The 23,469-nt window shown below is 37.2% G+C and overlaps 1 protein-coding gene across 3 annotated transcripts in view; it reads right to left on the bottom strand.

Annotated features, from left to right (window-relative positions):
* Positions 1-23,469, bottom strand: part of POLR3B (RNA polymerase III subunit B) — a 145,494-nt gene that overhangs the window by 72,193 nt on the left and 49,832 nt on the right. For all 3 annotated transcript variants that reach the window (XM_054445060.2, XM_063646671.1, XM_063646673.1), the window contains exons 12-14: positions 21,547-21,681; positions 4,500-4,661; positions 1,360-1,560 (exon numbers count right to left, since the gene is read on the bottom strand). In XM_054445060.2, coding sequence (XP_054301035.1) covers positions 1,360-1,560; positions 4,500-4,661; positions 21,547-21,681 — 498 coding nt within the window. The remainder of the gene's footprint in view (positions 1-1,359; positions 1,561-4,499; positions 4,662-21,546; positions 21,682-23,469) is intronic.

Here is a 23,469-nt window from a genome sequence, read left to right as displayed (position 1 = left end):
AAAGGTAAATAAAGAAAGACTAAAAGAGACAAGGAGACATGACAACTAAAAACAATGTGTGATTCTGGATCAGAAAAAAGACAACAGTGGGACAACTGGCAAAATTTGAATAAGATCCATAGATTAAAGTAATGTTCAATGTCATGAGGCTGATAACAGTGCTATGGTTACGTAAGATGTTCACAGTTGGGAATCTAGATGAAAGATTGTGGAAAATCTTTCTACCAGTTACATCACTTTTTTGTACATCTAAAATTATTTCAAAATCAAAAGAAAAGAAATCTTTTTAAACATCTATGCAACTCGGTACAGTTCTAAAACAAAAATACAACCAAGGACAGAATATAGCGAATAGAAAAAAAATACTTAAGACAGGTGACTTGTAAGATTGTATCTTCAAGTCTTAGAACCATCTGCTGCAGTAATGTACAAAATAGCTACTTTTTTGAAGTTAGCTGAAGCAATCTCTGGGAAATGAAATGTTTCAAAGTTCAAGATATATAAATTATGCAAAATTTGACAAACTGGATAATTTTAGTGTCACTTTTTATATGGTTTAAGATAAATTAAATACTTTCTAAAAATCGCAGCTCTATACAGACTCCTATTTTCATCTCTTTCAAATAATAATAAATTCCTACACTTTGGACCCTACATCTTTTACTTGTTGTAATTATTAATTCAGCATATATTCATGGGGCCTGTACTCTAACCAAGGCTCTATGTTAGGAGCTTGAGATACAGTGGTGAACCTTCCTTCCTCAAGAATTTTACAATTTAGAAGGAATAGAATCAAGTGAAACTAACAATGTTAACACAAAGGAGAAAGGACCGTGACACAGGGAGTAGCGGGTGCTATAGAAGTAAACCCATGTAAACTCCCTGGCTTGGTGTTTAGGCAATTGCTTGTGTTTCCAATATAAGTGAGTCAAAATCCACATTAGGTCATGGACTGTATACTCCTAATTGGCTGTGACTGAGCCTACCTAAGGACAATAAGGAGCTGCTCAAAAAGAGCCCCTCATGAGCATGAGAGCTGATAGGTCTTTCAATCTGCCCTCACAGTCTTATCCCCTCTGTGCATGTTTTGATTTTGGGATAAACTAAAATAAGCAAGAGAAACATGGACTGTATTACTTTTAGCTAACATACTGAATCAAATGCTTCTGCAGGTCCTAGTTTTAGAATGATACTAATGTAGTCTTCCAAGCATGTCAATATTTCTTTGCCAGATAAATGACAGACCAAAGAAAGGATATGGCCTGGAGATGGGAACAGAAGCAGATCTCCCTACCCCACCCCATGCACAGACATAGGTATCGCCTCTGACACAGCATCAAGACTCCTCAGATTCCTTACCTCTCCTTCAGGAGTGTCCGAAGGACACAGCATTCCCCACTGAGATGGCTGGAGGGAGCGAGGACCACTCACTTTTCTTGTTTTTTCAAACTGGGAAGAGATTCTTGTCATCATGCCCAGTGCGGATATATATGACAAGCGAGACAGCACTTGGGTTACACCCTGGCGGTCCATTTTAAATCTCTTTAGAGACCAATTTCCCTGTAGGGAGAAGAAAGACATAAGACTATTCCTAACCCAATCCTATGTTGTCTGATACTGTGCGGTCACTCCAAGAAGTTCATTACAGGAGCTTAATGCTTACAAAATTAGAACCATGACATATATTCAGAAATCAAAGTGTCACAATTAAAATGAAAGTTTAGTCAAGTCACTTGCTGGGGTTTTCTAAGAAGATAATGAACATTACTATGTCTAGCAACCATCTCAGAATTATTCGATGCATAACCTTACCACATCAGAGCACTCACCTTCTGAGGAACTAATTCTATAATGAAGAGCCAGTTCAACCAGAGATTTCCATGGGAAGTCATAAGCTAACTGATAAAACACCAGCAATTTCTATACACATTTAAAGGAAAACTAGTTTGAAGCTCAAAGAAATCATTTCATGTTGGAATGTGCTATTATTTGGATGTTTTCCAAAGTTAGTCTTAAGAACAGGAAAATGTAGCAACAGAAAAATAACTCAGATATCATTTACTTAGGATAATGAACAAACTGAAGGCTTCTTAATTAAGGTTTAAGGAATCTAAAAATAGTATATATATTCATATTAAGAAACATATATTCTCTGTGGCCACTGTGTCATTATTAAAATAGATTCATATGAACTAAATCTCGAACATTAAATTTACTTTATCTTCTTATGCATTAAATATGTTGTATTATTTTAAATATATTTTATAGTTGTATTAATTGTATACATTAAAAATATTCTCAAGGATAATTTAAAGATTAACATTAGAAATTTTTGAAATTTAAATTCATGGTAACATGAATTAACAGTAGAAAACAGTATTTATCAAAAAAGCAAAGCAGGCCGGGTGTGTTGGCTCACGCCTATAATTCCAGCACTTTGGGAGGCCGAGGTGGGTGGATCACCTCAGGTCAGGAGTTCAAGACCAGCCTGCCAACGTGGCAAAACCTCATCTCTACTAAGAATACAAAAACTAGCTGGGCGTGGTGGTGCACGTCTGTATTTCTAGCTACGTGGGAGGATCACTTGAGCCCAAAAGGCAGGGGCTGCAGGGAGCTGAGATTGCACCACTGTACTCCAGCCTCGAAGTAAGATGCTGTCCAAAAAAAAAAAAAAAAGAGCAAAGCAGACAATAAGATGTGAACAAAATTGTTGGCTCAAGTTTTATAATTCTAAAGAGAAAAACTGCACCTGCCATGGTTCTTCATTCCTCCTCAGAGGACCCAATAAAAGCTAGGAATGTTCTCTTGAGAAAAATGCACATAGAAACAAGAACAAAACTTTTATATTCATTTTTGGACTCTTGTGGATCCCAGGTTAAAAACTCTTGTAGCAGAAAAACTGCTAAGGCTTCAGGAAAAGATTAGATGATCTGTTTGCCTTAAAATATGTAACTTTGGGGGAGCTCCCTCACAAATCACAGTTTGCTCACTATTATAGTGAAGATCGATCACTTTGGAACCTTGAGTTTCTGAAACGTGGGAAAGAGCTAAACTCTAAGAAACCCTATTATAAGACAAAGAAACAGAGCGACCATATATATCCCACAAATTAACCTCTCATATTATTACTTATTTCATTAACTCCTTTTATCCTTGGAGGCAGAATGAATCTAGTAAACTGACTTATGCCCACAGAGTAAGAGTAAATAAGGTAAATAAGTATTCAGCACACAGCTAAAATAAGGCAGCAGCTGTTGGCAAGTAGCAAGTAGATGGGAGTGAAGCCAAGATGTTCAGCAAGAGAATTTGTTCTTGTATTCTGTAGGAGTATTACAAAAGGGAGAGACGAGAAACAGACAAGAGGGCTAAAAATGCTCCTTTGAGAAAAATGTATTTGGTAAAAGCATTCTGCTAATAGCAACACTAAGAATTTTAAAGGTTGATCTTTTTCTGTTGCCTAGAGCGGGGCACACCTGTAACTAGGCCTGCTACTGATTTCTGTAATAAGCAGTTCTATTAGGGAGGTAAAGCACTTTCCTTTAGGGGCAAAAGAACTACTCAAATAGCTCTTTTGACCTGAAAATCATGGGTGAGGAAGCAAGGAAAAGTAATTCTAACAGAGGTTTGTTCAAGCATTCTTTGGAAGATTCTCTTCAAATATTCAGGGATCCACCTCAGACAAGTTTGGGCCACTAGAGATTATGTGCCTAAATAGGGACAAAGGCCTGGTTCACCTCAAATTTAGATGTAGCTGTCACTGTATGGGCCACTCACATAGACCCACTATGAAGTTCTAAAGTCAAGTATTGAAGCAAGTTTGCGCTAATTCTTTCATCATTAAGGGAATCAACATGGTAGATTATACTATGCTTTGTTGGGGCAAAATCTCATCCATAAAACTAATTTTATGTCTGGCATGCAAAACATGAACCAGACTTCATCAGATAGACCTATAGTTGTTATGCTTTAAGAAAGGAAGCAAAAACCCATCTGATAACCTTTTATGAATAGCCTAAGACCCTGACTACATAGCAGCTGCCGAGAACTGAATTCATCCAGAACTGAATTCATTGCTTATGTGAGGAACAGCTGATAGGTCTTGGAAGAATATAAACCTCCTGTGAAATGAAACATTTTCTATTATTTTGGACAAAAGGTTGATAATTAATAAACCTGCCTGAAATGTGTCAATTTTACTATAGAAGAAAATGGGGGAAAGTTTCTTTAAAAGAATGGTTATTAACAGTTCAATGAAGATTTTTCCTCTATATAAGAGTACCTATTTTCTTATTGCCTCATATAACAGCAACTATAATTTGGCAGGAAAGTTATAGTAATAAACACTTCAGACTTTCTTTCAAAGTAGAAATATGCACTTTGTAAACATTCCTTTTGATATATATATTTCACCTGGATTCTCAAAGTGCTTTAAGTTTCTGTTCTATTGAATAGGTTTACAAATAAATTACAAAATCCTAAAAGAGTGACTGAAGACTTACGGTAGAAATAGCATTCACCATGCCATTGGTGATCTGGTCTTGGCGCATGTGTTTGACAACATCAAATTGGGCTGCTCTTTGCTTAGGAATCACCTGGTCAGCAATCTTTTTCATTTCAGAATTAAATTTTTTGAACAAGTCTTCAAAAAGAAGAGATAAAAGCTAAAAAAAAAAAAAAAAAAAGTTATATGGTGATTTTTCAAAAAGCATTGCTAGATTATTTTAATAAATTTTAGGTCTTAAGATTTTTAAAAAATAAGATAGAGAAACTGCTTAAAACAGAAAAAAATTGATATTTTCAAATTCAGTTTGACAGATATGTACATAATTTTCTATGTGCTTAACACCGTGCTAGGCATTTAAACGAGAGCAAAGATGATGACATACTCACTGCATTCAAAGACATTTCCTTTAGACCAGTCACTTCTAGACTTTCAGATTTCATTGACCAATGACCTAATTTTTAATTTTACAATAAAGTTATACATTAAAACCAAAAAGGATGGGAGGGGCAGAGAAGAATTACCATTATAAACTCTGAAGATACCCAAGATGTTTCCTGTATCATTGGTAAAGGTATAAATTGGTACAATCACTTAGGAAACAGTTTGCCATTATCTACCCATCCCTGTGCCCCAACAGTTCCTCTCCTAGTTATACCTGCTGCAGGAGTGGTTCTCAAACTTTAGCATGTGTAGTAATCACTCTGAGGGATTGTTAAAACACAAATTGCACCCAGGCGCGGTGGCTCACGCCTGTAATCCCAGCACTTTGGGAGGCCGAGGCGGGTTGATCACGAGGTCAGGAGTTCAAGACCAGCCTGGCCAAGATGGTGAAACCCTGTCTCTACTAAAAATACAAAAATTAGCTGGAGTTCAAGACCAGCCTGGCCAAGATGGTGAAACCCTGTCTCTACTAAAAATACAAAAATTAGCTGGAGTTCAAGACCAGCCTGGCCAAGATGGTGAAACCCTGTCTCTACTAAAAATACAAAAATTAGCCAGGCATGGTGGCGGGTGCCTGTAATCCCAGCTACTTGGGAAGCTGAAGCAGAGAACTGCTTGAACCCAGGAGGTAGAGGTTGCAGTGAGCCGAGATTGCGCCACTACACTCTAGCCTGAGCAACAGAGTGAGACTCTGTCTTAAAAAAAAACAAACACACACACACACACACACACACACACACACGCACACACACAAATTGCAGGCCCGGCCCTTACAGTTTCCAGCTTAGTAGGTCTAAGGTAGTGCCCATGAGTATGAATGCCCAATCAGCTCCCAGGAGATGACAGTGCTGCTGGCAGGAGGAGGGCACTCAAGATACTTATACTAGCTATTTGTAGCAGCTAAAATCTGGAAACCATACAAATAATATATAGACAAACTGTGGTAGACTCGTATAATGAAACACTGTAAAACAATGAAAATGAACAAAAAATAACTAACCACAAAATCATGGCTGAGTATTAAAAACAAATACTCAGCAAAATAAACCAGACATAAAACAACATATATATGGCATGATTCCATTTATATAAGGTTCAAAACCGAGCACAACTACATTATATTGTTTAGAAAGGTACAATTAGGTGGTTAAACTTTAAAGAAAAGTTAGGATGCAAATAGTGTAATAGAAGGAATCAGCTAAAATTTTAAGGACTTCTTAAAGGCCAAATGTGGAGTGCCACACAAATTCAGAATTCTTCTGAAGCCCAGGCACAAGAAGTGTCCACTCCCACTCACAAGTTCCTTTCTGTGGAGTGCTCATGAAAGGCTGCAGTGAGGAGAAAACCTGAGAAAGACCCCTTTGTTGGAACACAGGCAATAAAACCCTACCTACCTACTTCCCTGGGCTTTCTTGCATAGGAAGCAACACCTAAATCCCTGGGAAGGGGGCAGGACACCCTCCTGCCTAGCAAAGTCCCAGGAGGCAAAAATAACCTCTTCTCAGAGAGGGAGAGAAGCAAAAGCTGTCTGTCCCTAATCTCCCCCGCTCTCCCAACAAACTCTGCACCTACAGTAACTAGCAACAACAGTCTACCCCCAGAAGAGGTCCAGCAAACCCTCTGATTCTAGGAAAAGCTGCAATGCCAGAGAGAAGAGGAGAGAGAAGCATCTTTCCCTAGGGGAGGAGCAGGAAACCTGGTTGGGCAAAGATCCTGCACTGATACACAGCAGGGGCCAGATACCACAGGGAAGGGGCAGGAAACTGAAATCTTTCCTTTAGAAAATGGGGGAAAAAGAAATGATTGCCCATTCTCAACACTCCTATTCAACATTGTATTGGAGATGCCATTCAGTTCCATAGGACAAGATAAATAAAAGATATAAATATTGGAAAAGAAGCAATAAAACTGTCTTTACTTGCAGATAATACGTTCATCCACATAGAAAATCCAAAAGAATCTAAGAAAAAAACCTTAATAGAAATAGTACATGTGTTTAGCAAGTTTGCAAGATACAAGGCCAATAAACACAAAGCAACTGAAAATTACTGAAAGAAATTAAAAAAAACTTCAATAGGTGAGATGGTATGTTCATGGATTGGAAAGCTAAATATTATTTAGATATCAGTTCTCCCCAAATTGACCTACAAATTCAAATGTAATCTCAATGAAAAAGCTTGCAGGCTTTTATTTATTTGTGAAAATGGAGAAGCTAATGCTAAAACTTAAGTAAAAATGTTAAAATTCCTAAGTTTATAATAATACTCAGAGAAAAAAAACCTTCACTATTCACTTCTGGAGGAAATTAGAGAACTAAATCATTATTCTGCAAACAGGCTTAAAAAAAAATCTAGCAAGCATTTACCCCGCCTTTCCCATGGAAATTATGTTTCAGGGTAACGAAAGGGATGACAATGAAAGTACTCTTTATTAAAAAATTCCAGCTAATAAATGGACCAGGATGAAAATGTTAGAATATCACTGTTTTGCACGCCCTAATGAGATAATAAATAAAGGAAATGATCATCATCAGATGCTAAATAAAACTATCAGGAGAAAAGTTGATGGGGAACTTAATAATGGATGAATCAGGGACCCAAACACCTAAACCCAATGATCAATTTCAATGGCACAAAAAGTGGATAAAATCAGACATACAGGATAGGATATACCCCCACCACCCATGAAGTGTTCTAGTCCCAAAAACCAAACCAAACCAAAACCGGAATACCATCTATCTTCTAGATTTAACTCCTGGTTTATAAGAAATTTAGGAGGGAGAGGAATATATATATATATATATATGTTAAAAGACACCATGAGGGCTGGTCTCGGTGGCTCACGCCTGTAATCCCAACACTTTGGGAGGCTGAGGCAGGCGGATCATGAGGTCAGGAGTTTGAGACCAGCCTCAGCAACATGGTGAAACCCCATCTCTACTAAAAATATAAAAATTAGCCAGGCATGGTGGCTGGTGCCTATAATCCCAGCTATTCAGGAGGCTGAGGTAAGAGAATCGCTTGAACCCGGGAGGCAGAGGTTGCAATGAGCCAAGATTGTGCCACTGCACTCTAGCCTGGGCAACAGAGCAAGACTCTTGTCTCGAGAAAAAAAAAAAAAAAAAAAAAAAAAAAAAAAAAAAAAGACACCATAAGGATATGTGACAGTTAATTTTAGGTGTCAGCTTGACTGGGTTAAGGAATGCCCAGAAGGTTGGAAAAGCATTACTTCTTGGTATGTCTCTGAGGGTGTTGTTTCTGGAAGAGATTGACATTTCAATCAGTGGGCTGAGTAAGGAAGATCTGCCCTCAACTAACGTCAGCAGGCATCATCCAATCTTTTGAGGACTCAGATAGAACAAAAAATCAGAAGAAAGGCAAATTTATTCTCTCTTCTGGAGCTGAGACACCCATTTTCTCCTGGCCTTGGACATCAGAACTCTAGGTTCTCAGGCATTCAGCCTCAGTCTGAGAGTTAACACCATCACCTCCCTGGCTCTCAGGCCTTTGGACTTGGACTAAACTATACCACTAGCTTCTCTTGTTCTCCAGCTTGCAGACAGCACATTGTGGGACTTCTCTGTCTCCATAATCACATGTGCCAATTCCCATAATAAATTCCTTCCTATCTTTTCTATCTATCTAAAAAATTTTAATGTGTGAAAAGGTGTAAAAAATTTTAGTCATGTCTTTTAGAGATACATTTTTAAGTATTTACAGAATGTGATTTGACATCTGAGATAATGAAATGATTTGATGGCGACAATTTGTTTAAACAACATAATTTGGGGAATAAGGGGAGGGAAAAGAGTTGAGAAGGGTATAGATGAAACAAGATTCAACTGATAACAGTTGAAGGTCTGTGATGGAGATATGGGAGTTAATTTTACTATTCTATTTTTGTATATTTTTGAAAATGTTCATATTTTTATTTAAAATGTCTACCAAAAACCCTTAAAAAACTTAGAAATAAATCTGAAAGAGGTGCAAGACCCTCATGAATAAAATTATAAATCTTTATTGAAAAACATCAAAGAAAACCAAAATAAATGAAAAGAGAATATTCATGGATAAAAAGTCTACATATTTTAAGATTATGAATCTTCTCCAAATTGATCTACAGTTCCAATGCAATGCCAATTAGAATCCCTAGAAGATTTACTTTGATGAAAATTGACAAAATAATTCCAAAATTTATATGGAAAAGCTAAGACCCTGAAATAGCCCCGACACTCCTAAAAAAGGTAAAGGTACTAATGAATACATAGACAAGCTGACCAATGGATAGACCAAAGAGTCCAGAAAAGATCTGCACATACAATAAAACTTGTTATATGATAGAGATGCATTCTGGATCAGTGAGGAAATGAAAGACTATATAATAAATGGAGCTGGGACAACCAGTTATCCATTTAGAAAACAAACGAAATTGGATTCTTTACTTCATTCCAGATGAACAGAAGAACAAATACTAAACACACAAGTTTAAAAAATAAAGAGCACTGTACTAGTCTGCTCTTGCATTGCTATAAAGAAACAACTGAGACTATGTACTTTATAAAGAAAAGAGGTTTAATTGGTTCATGGTTCCGCAGGCTGTATAGGAAGCATGATGCTGGCCATCTGCTCAGTTTCTGGGGAGGCCTCAGGAAACTTACAATTATGGCAGAAAGTAAAGGGGAAGCAAGTATGTCTTATATGGCCAGAGCAGGAAGAAGAGGGAGAAGGGGGCGATGCTACACATTTTTAAGCAACCAGATCTCATGAGAATTCTATCAAGAGAATGGCACTAGGAGGATGGTGCTAAGTCATTAAAAACCACCCCCATGATCCAATCACCTCCCACCAGGCCCCACCTCCAGCATCGGGGATTACATGTCAATATGAGATTTGGGTGGGGACACAGATCCAAACCATATCAAGCACTATTAAAAGTTAGGTAAGTTGACAAATGGCTGCAACTAAAAGCACAAATTAGTAGTACTTTAAAATACCATAAAGTTGGCCGGGCACCATGGCTCATGCCTGTAATCCTAGCACTTTGGAAGGCTGAGACCGGTGGATCACTTGAGGTCAGGAGTTCGAGACCAGCCTGGCCAACATGGTGAAACTCCATCTCTACTAAAAATACAAAAATTAGCTGGGTGTGGTGGTGCACGCCTGTAATCCCAGCTACTTGGGAGGCTGAGGCAGGAGGATCGCCTGAACCCAGGAAACGGAGGTTACAGTGAGTAGAGATCATGCCACTGCACTCCAGCCTGGGCGACAGAGCCAGACTCTGTCTCAAAAAAAAAAAAAAATATATATATATATATATATATAAAGTTATTAAAACAAGAATTTAGACTGGAAAAGGATATCTGCAACACATATAACAAAAAATTAGGAGGCAAAATATACAAAAATCTCCTTGAAATCAGTAACAAAAATGGGAACAACCCAAAAGACATTTCAAAGAAAACAGGAATAATCAATAAGTACATGAAAAGGGGCTCAACCTCATTAGTAATGTAGAAAATGCAAATTAAGACCACAAGGAGATGCCACTTTGCACCTATTAGACAAAAACTTAAAAGTCTGATACTAAGTCATGGGACGGAGATCATCAGAAATTCATATACAACGTAATGTAGAAATACTTGGCAAACTAGTTTGACATTCTCCAGTTCAGGTAAAAATTTAACTTGACTCTGACTCCATGACTAGGCAATCCTCCTTAGAGAAACTCTTGCATATGGAAACCAGGAGATATAAATAAGAATGCCAGTGTTGTGTTTTTTTTTTTTATGTCAAATGGGGAGAAACAATACAAAGTCCTTGATCAGTAGAATGAATAAAGTGGTATTCATCATACTGTATCACATCTTGACACAATGGAAAACAGAAATGAAAATGAACTACAGTGATATGCAACAATATAGACACATCTTAATGTTGAAAGAAGAAAAAAATTGCAGAGAAATTATATGGTATATGGATCTATTTCTATAAAGTTCAAAAGTAAGCAAAGCTTATACCGTAATAAATAATTTTAAAACTTTAAAATTAAAGATGTAAATGATATAATAAATCAAGAAATTAAAAAATGCAAAAGTTCAGGATGGTAGGGGAAAATGAAGAATGGAGCAGGGGGTACATAGGTAAATGAAATAGTATTGGTAATAGTCTAGTTGTTGAGTAGTGGCCTTGAGGGTGTTCATTTTATTTGTACCCTTCATAACATATAAATGTAACATTTTAATTTTTATGTTAAAAATTACCTATAAATGCTATTAAACCACAGTGATATTTTAAAACAGTGTGATTATGAAAGCCAAATCAATGGGATGGAACAGTAAGTCATGAAAACAGACTAGGTGGCTCTGTTTCCCGAATTGGTAGAGTAGGTCCTATCAGACGGATTCATCTGCAGATAATAATTATAAATTCTGGACAAAACATTTAAAAACTTTTTGAAGGCACTAGGGAGTGTCCAAAAGCAGGACACTGAGAGAGAATGGCACTGGGTACACATCTCATTTTTAAGGCTTTTCACCTAAGGGTAGGCCACATTAATAAAAAGGGTCCAAGCCACATTGGGAAGCTGAAACTCAGAGAAAGACCCGCAGTCTTACTGGATTGAAGAAACAGAAGAAAAAGATCTGAACTACTGGATTTGAGTAGCTGGAAGGTGAAGGGGAATTTCATAAAGGAGAGAACCCAAGGAAGAAAACTCCAAACTATATATATAAACTTTGCCCAAATCTCTGGCTGATCCCTGAAGCAAACATTGAGAGGTGTGGCCCATATCCATCCCCATCCCCCGTGCCTCACTGCCCCGCATCTGGGTGGGGACTATTTGACCAATAGAATAAACGTAAGTGATGCTGTGACTTTCAGTCTAGGTCATTAAGGTCACACAGTTTCTTGTCTATGGGAAACACTTACTCTTGGATTCCTGAGCCACCGAATGTGACAACTCTGGAAAGGCCTGAGCCTAGCTTTCCAGCCCTTCCCACCATCCTCTAGCAGAACACCAACCAACTAATCTCCATCAACACCATGTGAAACAAAAGAATCAAATAGCCAAGTCCTGCCTGAATTCTTGACCCACCAAACTATGAGGTATGTATAATAAAATGGTTGTTGTTTTAAGCCACCATTTTGAGATAGCATGTAACAGAGTAACACGTAACCAGAATGCCAGTTATATCAAGTTCATAAAAAAAAGAAAAAAAGCAAAACTAAATAGCTGGCTCACTACAAATAAAAAACAGGCAGACTTCTTCAGTAATATAACAGATATTATGCATACTAAATACTCCTATAAAATTAATTGTTAGTTTTTTCCCTTTGTACACATCTTTTTTCTTTGCAGTGGAAGAAAAAAGCTCAATATATTTGTGATCTAAGTTAAATAACAAAACATTAAAGTAATATGGGGGGCATATTTATACTAATTAATTTCTTAAAGAATTCTGAGGTTCAGTGAAGTATGTTTAAGCTAAAGATTTTCCAAATTCCATACTGACTATATTCCTGAATGTTTGTGATAGGTAGTTTTTTGACTCAGAATGAAGAAGGTATTCAAAGCAACTGAATCTTCTCCTCTAGCTAGTGCCAAAGAAGGAATTTCCTAAGTGGAATTGGATTTCATGCTTTTCCTTCTTTAAAGTTAAGACATGTCCTTCCACTTTTCTACTAAAACCAACTTTTCAGATAGAAAAGCCTGGATCTTGGATTTGAATTTACTATGTCAGAAGTGTTCTAAAAAGAAAACTTCCTCCTCTGAGAGCTTAATCCTTTCTTACAGTGAGACCCAGCAGTTTCACTCTTGGAAAGAAAGAATATGGGAATGGAAGCAGGTGCAGAGGGGTGAGAGGGGATGAAGAAGCCTATTCCAGCAACTTCCTGTGGAAACTGGCAAAAGGAACTTGAATAAGCATCCTGAACAGAATCGAATGCCCTTAACCTAAACAACAAAAGCTCAGCTCTATTTTAATTAGTCCCTTACACTTAGACACTTTTGTCTCAAATTATGACAAAGTTTTTTTGGATCCCAGCTGAATTTACTGTAGCCCCTTGATTCAAACACAAGGAAATGTCCTTGGTACTAAAGAAGTAAAAAGTAAGAGCAGAGTCAACAGAAATACTGCCTCATTATTAAATTTCCCTACTCCTAAAATTTCAGTTTAAAAGAAAAAATGCTGTCCAAGTTCACAGAGCAGTGAGAAACCACAAGGCCATCCACACAATACACCACATTATTTAGGTCAAAAGTAAAATGACTAAAAGGGAAGGAATGCTGGTGATAATATTCAATACCTTGCTAGCATAAGGCCTCTCAGCCTGTTTAAGACAGGAGCAGTAAAGAGCAAATCATATTTCGGGGAAAAATGCTGACAGCTCATCAATTGATTTTCAATGAAAATGCTAAAAAAATTAATAAAGAAGTTAAGCTGCTGAAATACAGTTTCACCAATTAGCTTAATGTCAGAGAATTCTAATTAGGCATCTTGAGATTGCTATTTAGTGTTTAAGCCTTCAGAGAGCCAAATTCTCCTTTTCACACAAACTGGTTGCAAAATTAAAGACATTAGGCAGCCTTAATTACATTATCAGAACAGCTGGGATTAGGCAATCTCTGAAGTCAAGACGGCATTCTTTTGTCATAGGGTGGAAATCCCTGGCTTTCCAGGGTGCCGGATTTTGGTGCCATTCCATATCTCACCCATACAAAGCAAGCTGCATTAGAAACAAAAAATCTGCAGACAAAGAATAGAGTAATGCTCAGCAAATAATGAACACATTACCGAAAAATAAAAGGTAGGTGAAAGATTAAGCCTGAAATCGGTAGGTTTTGCTAACACCTCTACTGGCGGCTGGCCTGCCAACCCTCTTGTGGCAGCAAGACTGAAGGAAAGCTCTGTGAACCTGCTTGGCCAGTGGAGACAACTCTGTTATCTAAAGCTGAAGCACATTTATGCTCCCTCATCCCATGGGGTGTGAAATTAGCAGCTATTGTTTTTACACATTTTTGCTAACACAATGCCTTTTATGTCTTTACATTGTTTATAAAGCTATGTTTTCTTGCACATGGGAACCCTCTTTTTAATTCTAATTTTTTAAGCAACAGGATCAGCTCTCCTTTCCCCCTCCTTACTCCATTCCTTATTCCTCTAAACAATCAACTTTTTTTTAATGGACTCATTTAACACCATGATTTTTCCCAAGTAAAAAATAGTAAAAATGGGATTGATGGTGAGGATACCCATAATTCCTTGCACAGTGGTCAATCTGAAGGTGGCCAAAAACCAAACTGCTAAGTAGTGGCCATTAACGAAACAGAGCTTCCTCAGTAGTCCAGATACTAATTTTTTTTTCTAGAACCTAAAATTACTATAATTTCATAATTCTAGTTTTTAAATTTTAGTTGTGGTACTATCTGCTGTGATCATCCCAGCCGCACTATCTCTCATCTGGAAAACTGCTACAGCTTCTAGCCGGCCCACTCTTGGCCTGTTCATCTCCACATCAGATCTTTCTAAACTAAAAATCAGATCATGTCACTCCCCTGACTAAAACTCTTCAATGGTCTTCTGCTGCATGTAGAATTAAATCCAAGTGTCTTCCCATGGCACACAGGGCTCCAGACGATCCAGCCTCCACCTGGGTCTCCAGTGTCATTTCTTACCATCCTGACACCTCACTCACTCCAGCCACACTGACCCTCTATCAGTTCCTCCAGTCCCTAAATTCATTCCTGCCTTAGGAGATGTGAACTTGGTTGTGTCTCTTGCTGGAATGCAGTTTGCAAGGCTGCATGAGAGCAACTTCTCCTTATTCAAATATCGGCCTGCACAAACGTGGAAATAACGAGATGAATATAAATGGTTCCTGTCCTCAATGAGCTTACAATCTAAAAGGGGGAAGAAGCATGGAAGTAAAGAATTACATGTTAATTTAGCATGCAAATAAAGACTTGAATAAACTGCTACTGGTCTAAGGAAGACAGAGCAACTAACTGCACCTAGGAGGTCACAGTTTCAGAGAGGGCTCAAAAGATGAATAAGGAGGAGCTCCTCTTTAGAGAGAGGGTGAAAGGGATATGAGGGAGGGGCAGCTTCGGTAGAAGGCATAACTCAAAGGAATAGAATGATAGAAGAGCATTATGGTATGTCTGAGAAGATATAAGTGCCTCACTTTGGCATGAGATGAGGCCGGAAAGGCACAGAGGGGCACGACCATCAAGGACCCTGCAGGCTCTGTGAAAGAATCCAAACATCCTTCTACAGAGGGAACTGTGCTTATGAATTCCACGGAGGAGTTTCAGGGGAAGGGGAAGGAGGCAGAGAACCCCTCTATCCCACCTCAACCAGAAAGGCTCAACTTTTACCTGTTTTAATATTGGGATTCCAACTGAGAGTTCATGCTTTAAAAACTTTGAAACCCACCAACAGTGTAAAAGGGTTCCTATTTCTCCACATCCTCTCCAGCACCTGTTGTTTCCTGACTTTTTAATGATTGCCATTCTAACTGGTGTGAGATGGTATCTCATTGTGGTTTTGATTTGCATTTCTCTGATGGCCAGTGATGGTGAGCATTTTTTCATGTGTTTTTTGGCTGCATAAATGTCTTCTTTTGAGAAGTGTCTGTTCATGTCCTTTGCCCACTTTTTGATGGGGTTGTTTGTTTTTTTCTTGTAAATTTGTTTGAGTTCATTGTAGATTCTGGATATTAGCTCTTTGTCAGATGAGTAGACTCTGGGACTGTTGTGGGGTGGGGGGAGGGGGGAGGGGGAGGGGGAGGGGGAGGGGGGAGGGATAGTATTGGGAGATATACCTAATGCTAGAAGACGAGTTAGTGGGTGCAGCACACCAGCATGGCTCATGTATACATATGTAACTAACCTGCACATTGTGCACATGTACCCTAAAACCTAAAGTATAATAATAATAAATAAATAAATAAATATATAAATAAATAAATAAATAAACTTCGAAACCTACATCTGAAGCTCAGGTCTGCTGTGGATGCTCCTGGGAAAAGGACCTGTGCTTCACCTAATCACACAGAGAATGCTCAGGAATGTGCTGGGATTGCTTTGTACCAAGTGAATAGGCAGGCACATGGCCAGAGCCTCCAGACAGATGGGAGGGGCAGCCAAGAACAAGAGAAGGCACATGGAGGATTCAAATGTACTGATGCTGTGTTCATTCTTAAACTGAATGGGAATATACAAGTATTTGCTTTATGAGACTTAATGCACACACATTATATATAGTGGTGTGTATGCAATTTCTCATAACTAAAAAGCACATACACAAACAGGTATATGTCAATTTCTGCAGCAACAGACACATTTAACTGATTAAATTCCCCCTTAAGTCAAAGGGCTTGGCAGTAATGGTCAAATAACATTCTCGGACATTACTGCTTTGAAAATCTGTTTCAAACTAATGACAACAAACCATTCCTTTATATAATTTCTTCTGAACTTGCAAAACCTGACTCCAAACTTGCCCATGACAAAGATCCCCAAGGAAGCCCCACTAAGCATAAATTCACAGAGTCCTGAATAGTTTTCAGGACAAGAGCTTCCAATGGTTTAACTTTAAACTGCCAGTTAATAAAGATATTTGTATATGCATAGAGTGTCTCTGGAAGGATAGAGGACAGTATAGGAAAAGTGACTTTCTGGAAAGGAGAACTGGGGAACTGAGTCAGATGGAAAGGAGGGTCAGAGGTGGGTCACTTTTCACTACAAACCTTTTTGTTTAAAATTCTTTTTGCTATGCTATTTTTTTTAAATGTTTACTAAGAATGACTTCTGCTATTTTACAATATTTATTATTTTTACTGCTAATATTACTTTTTAAAAATCATAACACTTTTTTAAAAAATTAAAGATATTTGTTTAAATTGGTAAAATAAATGAATAACCATCAGAATAACAAAAGAAGTGTCTTGGGCTTTGCAAAATTTCATTCTAGGCCAGTGGTATCATTCACAGATACATATCTCCTGGGAATATTCCAGGAGACTCAGAAAGTAGTACCTCTAATTAGGAGCATGCTAGTGCTTTATACAACCATATCCCTAAGTTACCATATCTTTAGTTATTAAGGAAACTTGGCATCCTCTTTCCATCAACCATACCATCATCCCTCTGTGACAACCACACAGACTGATCTCATAAGTAGAATTGTCACCAACACATAGACTCCAAATTCCTAAAAGATGATTTGGCTGACACATCATTCCCTAACTTGATATCTTCCATTAACCACATTACATCTCACTGCAGTGACCTCACTGCTTTCAGAGGGAGCCATTCAAATAGCCTAAGCACAAGAGTGAGAAGATCGTATTTGTGTGTTGAAATAATTTTATTAGCACTGTGGAAGATGAATGGAGTTGGGGTGAAGCTAAGAACAGAGACACTTGTTAGGAGGTTACACTGAAGTTTAAGGCCTGTGCTCTAACAGTTACACTGGAAATAAATTAGAGATATATTTAGGAAGTGGCACAGGCAGGATTTGATGATTTGATGAACCTGATGTGTAGACTGAAGGAACAGAAAGAGTCTGGAGTGACATAGAGGTTCGTAGCTCAGCGGCATGGGTAGATGGCACTGTTAACTGATTAAGACATCAAATGAAGAAAGAATATCAGAATTAAAAGGGGGCTTTAAAGTAAACTATTTTAGAACATGTAATTAATTGATTCATTACTACAACAAATATGTGATGAACATTATATCTGGGGCATCTTATTAGTTGCTAAGTTTAGTAAGATGAACAAGAAAGATACAGTCTCTGTCCTCACGAAGCTTCAAGTCTACTGTGAAAATGAAGGGACCTCTGCTGCTTGCAGCATACTGGGTTGGATTCTCTGAGGAGTCTGGTTACTACAATACGACTAGATTCTGGATAAAACATATTAAAAATGAGGTGAAGCCATGGTAGGGAGTAGGGAGCAATAAGCAAACCCAAATGGCAGAGTTGCCCTGAGAATAAATACTGATATCAGCTTAGGGACCTGGAGACTAAATCAGAGTTCAGTGACAAGATGAAGGATGTGAACTCAAAACTCATCATCCTCAGAATCATGTAAGAAGACTTAGAAATTCCGGGTCAGCACTATTCCCTGCAAAAGAAAATACATATCCCCAAAAGAAAATATCCCTAGAATAACACCCAGGATTGGAGCTCAATTAAATATGAGTTCATAAACAAAGATCACTGAACTCACAAGGAACCAATCTACCTTGAGTAAGAGTAATCAAAAACAACTAACTCAGCAGCTTTAGAACATTAGATACTGGAATTACTATATTTCACTGATTGGAATTTTTTTTTTTTAACTTTTGTATCCCATTCTGAACATGGGATACATCTTAACACTTAGCACTGTGTCACAATTTAACTGGTGATGTGTTTTATTTCTTAGTGGAAATAAAAATAGTGGTCCACCTGATAATTAATGGCATATTAGATTCTAGATGCTAAAATACAGTTATCAGATATGGAATTAAAAAAAGCTATGTAAATCTATGAAGAAATAAAAAATACACACAAAATAAGATGATCAAAGTGACCACAAAATCATTCTTCTAACTTTTCTGAATGTTTCAGAATTTTCATCATAAAATGTAAAACCAACAAATTACCAAAATATGTGAAAAAGACTTCTATAAAAGTAAACAACAAAAAACTTAAGTACTGAACATGGCTGGATAGAAAATGAACTAAGAGCTAAATTAGAAAAACAATCGCACAGAATGCAGTAAAGGAACAAAGAGAATAGAAAAAAGAGAATAGAAAAAAGGGAGAATAGGCAACACTTGAAGAGATAATAGCTGAGAATTTTTCTGAACTGATTAAAGACATTAATCCTTGGGTAGCAGGAACACGCACACACCAAGCAAAAAAAATAAAAGAAATTCACACCAAGGCATATCATAAAGAAAACTGCAGAATAACAAAAGCCAAAAGAAGATCTTAAAAGTACCTAGAGAGATAAGACAGAACACCTGTGAAGGAACTACAATGGTTCTGTGCCATTCAAGGTACGGTATACATCATTCATCTAATCCCATAACAATCCTATAAGGTACATGGCATGAACCCCATTTTTACAGACAGGGAATCTGAGGCAGAAGGAGGTGAAATATTTGCCTAAAGTAAAAAAATAAAAACAAACAAATAAACTAGTAAATGGTGGGAGATAATATCTCCACCACCAAATGGTGAGAGATAATAAATATCAATCTAGAATTGTACATCTAACAAAATTCTCACTCTAAAGGCCTAAACTTAAGAGCTAAAACTATAAAACTTTTAGAAGAAAACATTGTGGAAATCAAGACACTGAATTTGGCTATAATTTCATGAATATGACACCAAAAGCACTGGCAACAAGAGAAAATAAAGACAAATAGGACTCTTTCAAAATTAAGAACTGTTGTACATCAAAGGACACTGTCAAGAAAGCGAAAAAACAACCTACAGAATGGGAGAAAATAATTGCAAATCATATATCTGATATATGTATGTATCCAGAATATACCAAGAACTCCTACAACTCAACAACAAGAAAAAAAATTTTTAAATGGGCAAAAGACTTGAATAGACATTTCTTCAAAGAAGGTGTATAAATGACCAATAGGCACATAAAAAGATGTTCAACATCATCAGTTTTTAGTGAAATGCAAATCAAAGTAGTAAAAAGGACACTTGTTTACAGTATGAGAGCTGAAACAAGAAGGAAGAACACTGCCTTGTTAGACTGCAAGTAGGAACATGTGTAGTGACTCAAATTTTTTGCAGCTCTGCATATGCCTGCAAATGGCCAATAAAATGCCGCTGAGTACAGATTTGGAGGTTGAAAATACATTTTAGCAAGTAGACAAATTTGCAAATATGCATAATGTGGCTCAACTGTATAAACTGAACGAAATATTAGATAAAACAACTACTTGAAATGCATTGCAGAGTATCAGGAAGCAGAAAGAAACTGAGGAAAAGGAATGCTTATCAAAAGCAAATGGTTCTGAGTGAGTTTCCTGTTTTATGGCTTTTCACCTAAGGGCAGGCAGTGATCCTTGTCAAATCAGAAGGCTAAAACATGAGAAAGTAAGTTGCAGTCTTACTGGATTGAAGAACCAAAAGGAAAAGATCTGAGCTACCTCAACAGCTAGAATGCAAGTGAGGAAATTCCAAATTCCACATTTAAACTCTGTCTAAATCCCCAATTGACCCCAGCTACGACTGAAAGAACTAAATGAATATTTCAGCTGATGTTTGCTGCAAGAAGGCAGGATTCAGAGGTTTTCAGCCAAGTTCAGAGGGTCTTAAAACAAAAACAAAAAACTGGGACACACTTTAGAGGAATACAGCAGAATCCAGAGCCTCCACAACTTATCCACAATGTCTATCAGGTTGCAATCCAAAATTATTAGACATAAGAAGAAACAGAAAAACATGAGCCACATTCAATAGAAAAGCTAATGAAGAGAATGACCCACAAGTGAATGAGACGTTGAAATTAGCAGCAAAAGTTTTAAAGTAGCTATTACAATACAAGGATGTAAATAAAAATATGCTTGTGATGGATGAACAAATACGAAATCTCTGTAGAGAAATAGAAGCTATCAAAAATACCTAAATGAAATTTCTAAAACAGAAAAATACAATATCTAAACTAAAAAATTAACTGGAGCTTTTTAGATACTTGCTAGCCAAAGATTTTTGGATGCTTGCTAGCCAGTTGAAGGAGATACACACTCTTGAAATAAAATGTCATTTATCGGCTAAGACTTAAAATGAGATTAGAGATATCCTCACTAACCTACCTCTACCATGTCACCAAAACAATCAGCGGATTGTTTCCTTGATTATTGTCTCTCTCCCTCCCACTGAAACTACAAGGAGTAAGAGAAAAGGGGCTTTTGTCTGTCTTACTCCCTCTTATATAACTAGTACTTAGGAGTATGCCTAGAACATAATAGGTGTTTAGTAAATGTTTGTTAACTGAATAAATGATATTACTTAAAGTCATACTTCACTTTGTATATTATACAGAATGAGGGTAAACATCCCAACAAAAGATATAGGTCATGTACTATTAACATTTAAAGAATTAGGCTGGGCATGGTGGCTCATGCCTGTAATCCCAGCACTTTGGGAGGCCGAGGTGGGCAGATCACCTGAGGTCGGGAGTTGGAGACCAGCCTGACCAACATGGAGAAACCCCATCTCTACCAAAAATACAAAATTAGCTGGGAACGGTGGCACATGTCTGTAATCACAGCTACTCAGGAGGCTGAGGCAGGAGAATCGCTTGAACCCAGGATGCCAAGGTTGCAGTGAGCTGAGATCATGCCATTGCACTCCAGCCTGGGCAACCAGAGCAAAACTCCGTCTCAAAAGAAAAAAAAAAAGAAAGAATTAATGTTTTTATAGTTAAAGGAATTCTAGGAGATAATAAGTCAGGTATGAAATGTTTATACTTCAAACCTACAAACTATATTTCATTCAAATGTTTCTTCTTATGTGAAATGAAAACCAAATTAATTTTCATTAAGGAAAATAAGATTTCTGACATAAAATATTAAATCACCTGTCCTGCCAATTCCAGTCGCTTGTTACCATAATAATCTCTGTCGTCAACTTTATTATCTCCTTGGGCCAGAATAACTCTTCGCACCATCACTGCAGTATAGATACATTTGGCTCGGAAATTGAATTCCTTAACCTGTAAGTCAGAAATTGGAGAAAAATTTTGAGAAAATGGACATTAAAATTTAACGTATCTCAAGAAAAGTATCAATACTATAACATTTAACTAAGAAAATACTGAATTGTTAAGATTCTCTCCATTCAAATAAATTCAACTAGTCTGGAAACTTCCTGAGCTGAGATGATGACTTTTCATCATTGTCCTCAGAAACCTGTGAGTACCTTTGTGTCAAAGATGACTACATAAACTTCTTCCCTTCCTATAAACTTCATGCCATTCCTTCATTAAAGGTGGAATCTATCACTCCCTTGGGATTGGCCTATGATTAGTTTAACCAAGAGAATACAGCTGAAATGATACCAGCCAATTCCAGAATTAATCTTTAAGTCAACTGGCAGTTTCCTCTTCCTTTCTCTTACAGTCCTGAGACACTAAAGTCCAGAACACTCTGTTATGCAGAGAGAGAGGCTACATTTCATTTAGTAAAATCCCAATGAAATGGAAAATCAAGGAGGGGCCAGAGATATGAGTGAAGATGCCATCTTGAATGTCCAGCCCAGGTGAGCTTCCAGATGACTCTAACCTCAGCTGCTATCTGTCTGCAACTTTGTAAGAGACCTGAAACGAGAACTCCCTCCTCCACCTTAAGTTAAGCCCAGTCAAACCACAGAATCATGAGATACACAATAAACAGTTACATTAAGCCATTAAGTTTTAGAATTGTTTGTCATGCAGTGATAACAAGAATTGTACTAACATGTTGTCTGACATGCAACAAATATCTGCCAAATGAACAGATGAATGAATTCGTAGCAAATGTTCTAGTCAATCTTCTCTAGCAGAAACACTGAAACCCATATGAATGAATCTGGCTCAATCACAGTAAGTTGACTCAGAACTGATAAAATAATTGCACTGGTTTGTTTGGAGAGACAAAAAAACTGAAGTAGATCCTACATCTAAAAAGGCAAATTTTGAGACTGTACCCTGAGCTTCTGCCAATTCCAAGGAGCATTTATAGGCTTTTCCACAGATGATACATACTATTATAAAATTTCCTTCTTACTTACCTTAATCATTTAGTAAAATCCCAATGAAATCTCTTTTATAAAGTTTATCACTATGACAATAAATCAATAGATTGCATTCAAAAAAAAACAAGCAAGCATTCTCCTTCATACATTTTGTTGTTGCTGCTAAGTAATTTCACTAAATAATGTAGGATGTTAGAATTCTGTATGTGTTTCAAATACTCCATTTTCCTTCAAAGGAAGTTTTATTTCTTCTCTAGGTCAATTTACTCTCTATTACTGAGAACTTTGGAATGTGTTAAAAGAAATGTGTTTGAAAGTGGTAAAAGAAAAAGTAGCCCTAAAAGCTACTTTGTTATCTTGTACCCACAAAACAATTACATCAATAAGAAGCTCTTTAAAAAGAAAAAGCTCTTGCCCATCCTCAAAAAAAAAAAACAACAACAAAAAAAACAAACCCTCTTACAATCATAACACCAGTTACCACAAAACCAAGCAGAAAAACTCAGTGTCTGGGCAGCTATAAGTAATTTACATTTTCAGTTGCTATTTCAAAAGCTGTATGGTCCTCCATTTAAGTACATATGATTTACATTTTATTGTTCTAATCTTAATGTGGCAAGTTACATGGAACATCTAACTCTTCTAGTTGTAGTTATCTTTCTTGTTAATGAGAAAAATAAAGCAAACTTTCACTAACAAAATTTTCAATTTCCAACAAAGCCCATTTCACATTTTCCTTTTGCATAAACACTGGTAGTAGATTCTCCCA

The sequence above is a fragment of the Pongo pygmaeus genome, chromosome 10 (assembly GCF_028885625.2).
Source record: "Pongo pygmaeus isolate AG05252 chromosome 10, NHGRI_mPonPyg2-v2.0_pri, whole genome shotgun sequence".
NCBI lineage: Eukaryota > Metazoa > Chordata > Mammalia > Primates > Hominidae > Pongo > Pongo pygmaeus.
The sequence above is the reverse complement of the archived record's forward strand: the minus strand, read 5'-3'. Positions and strand labels throughout refer to the sequence as shown.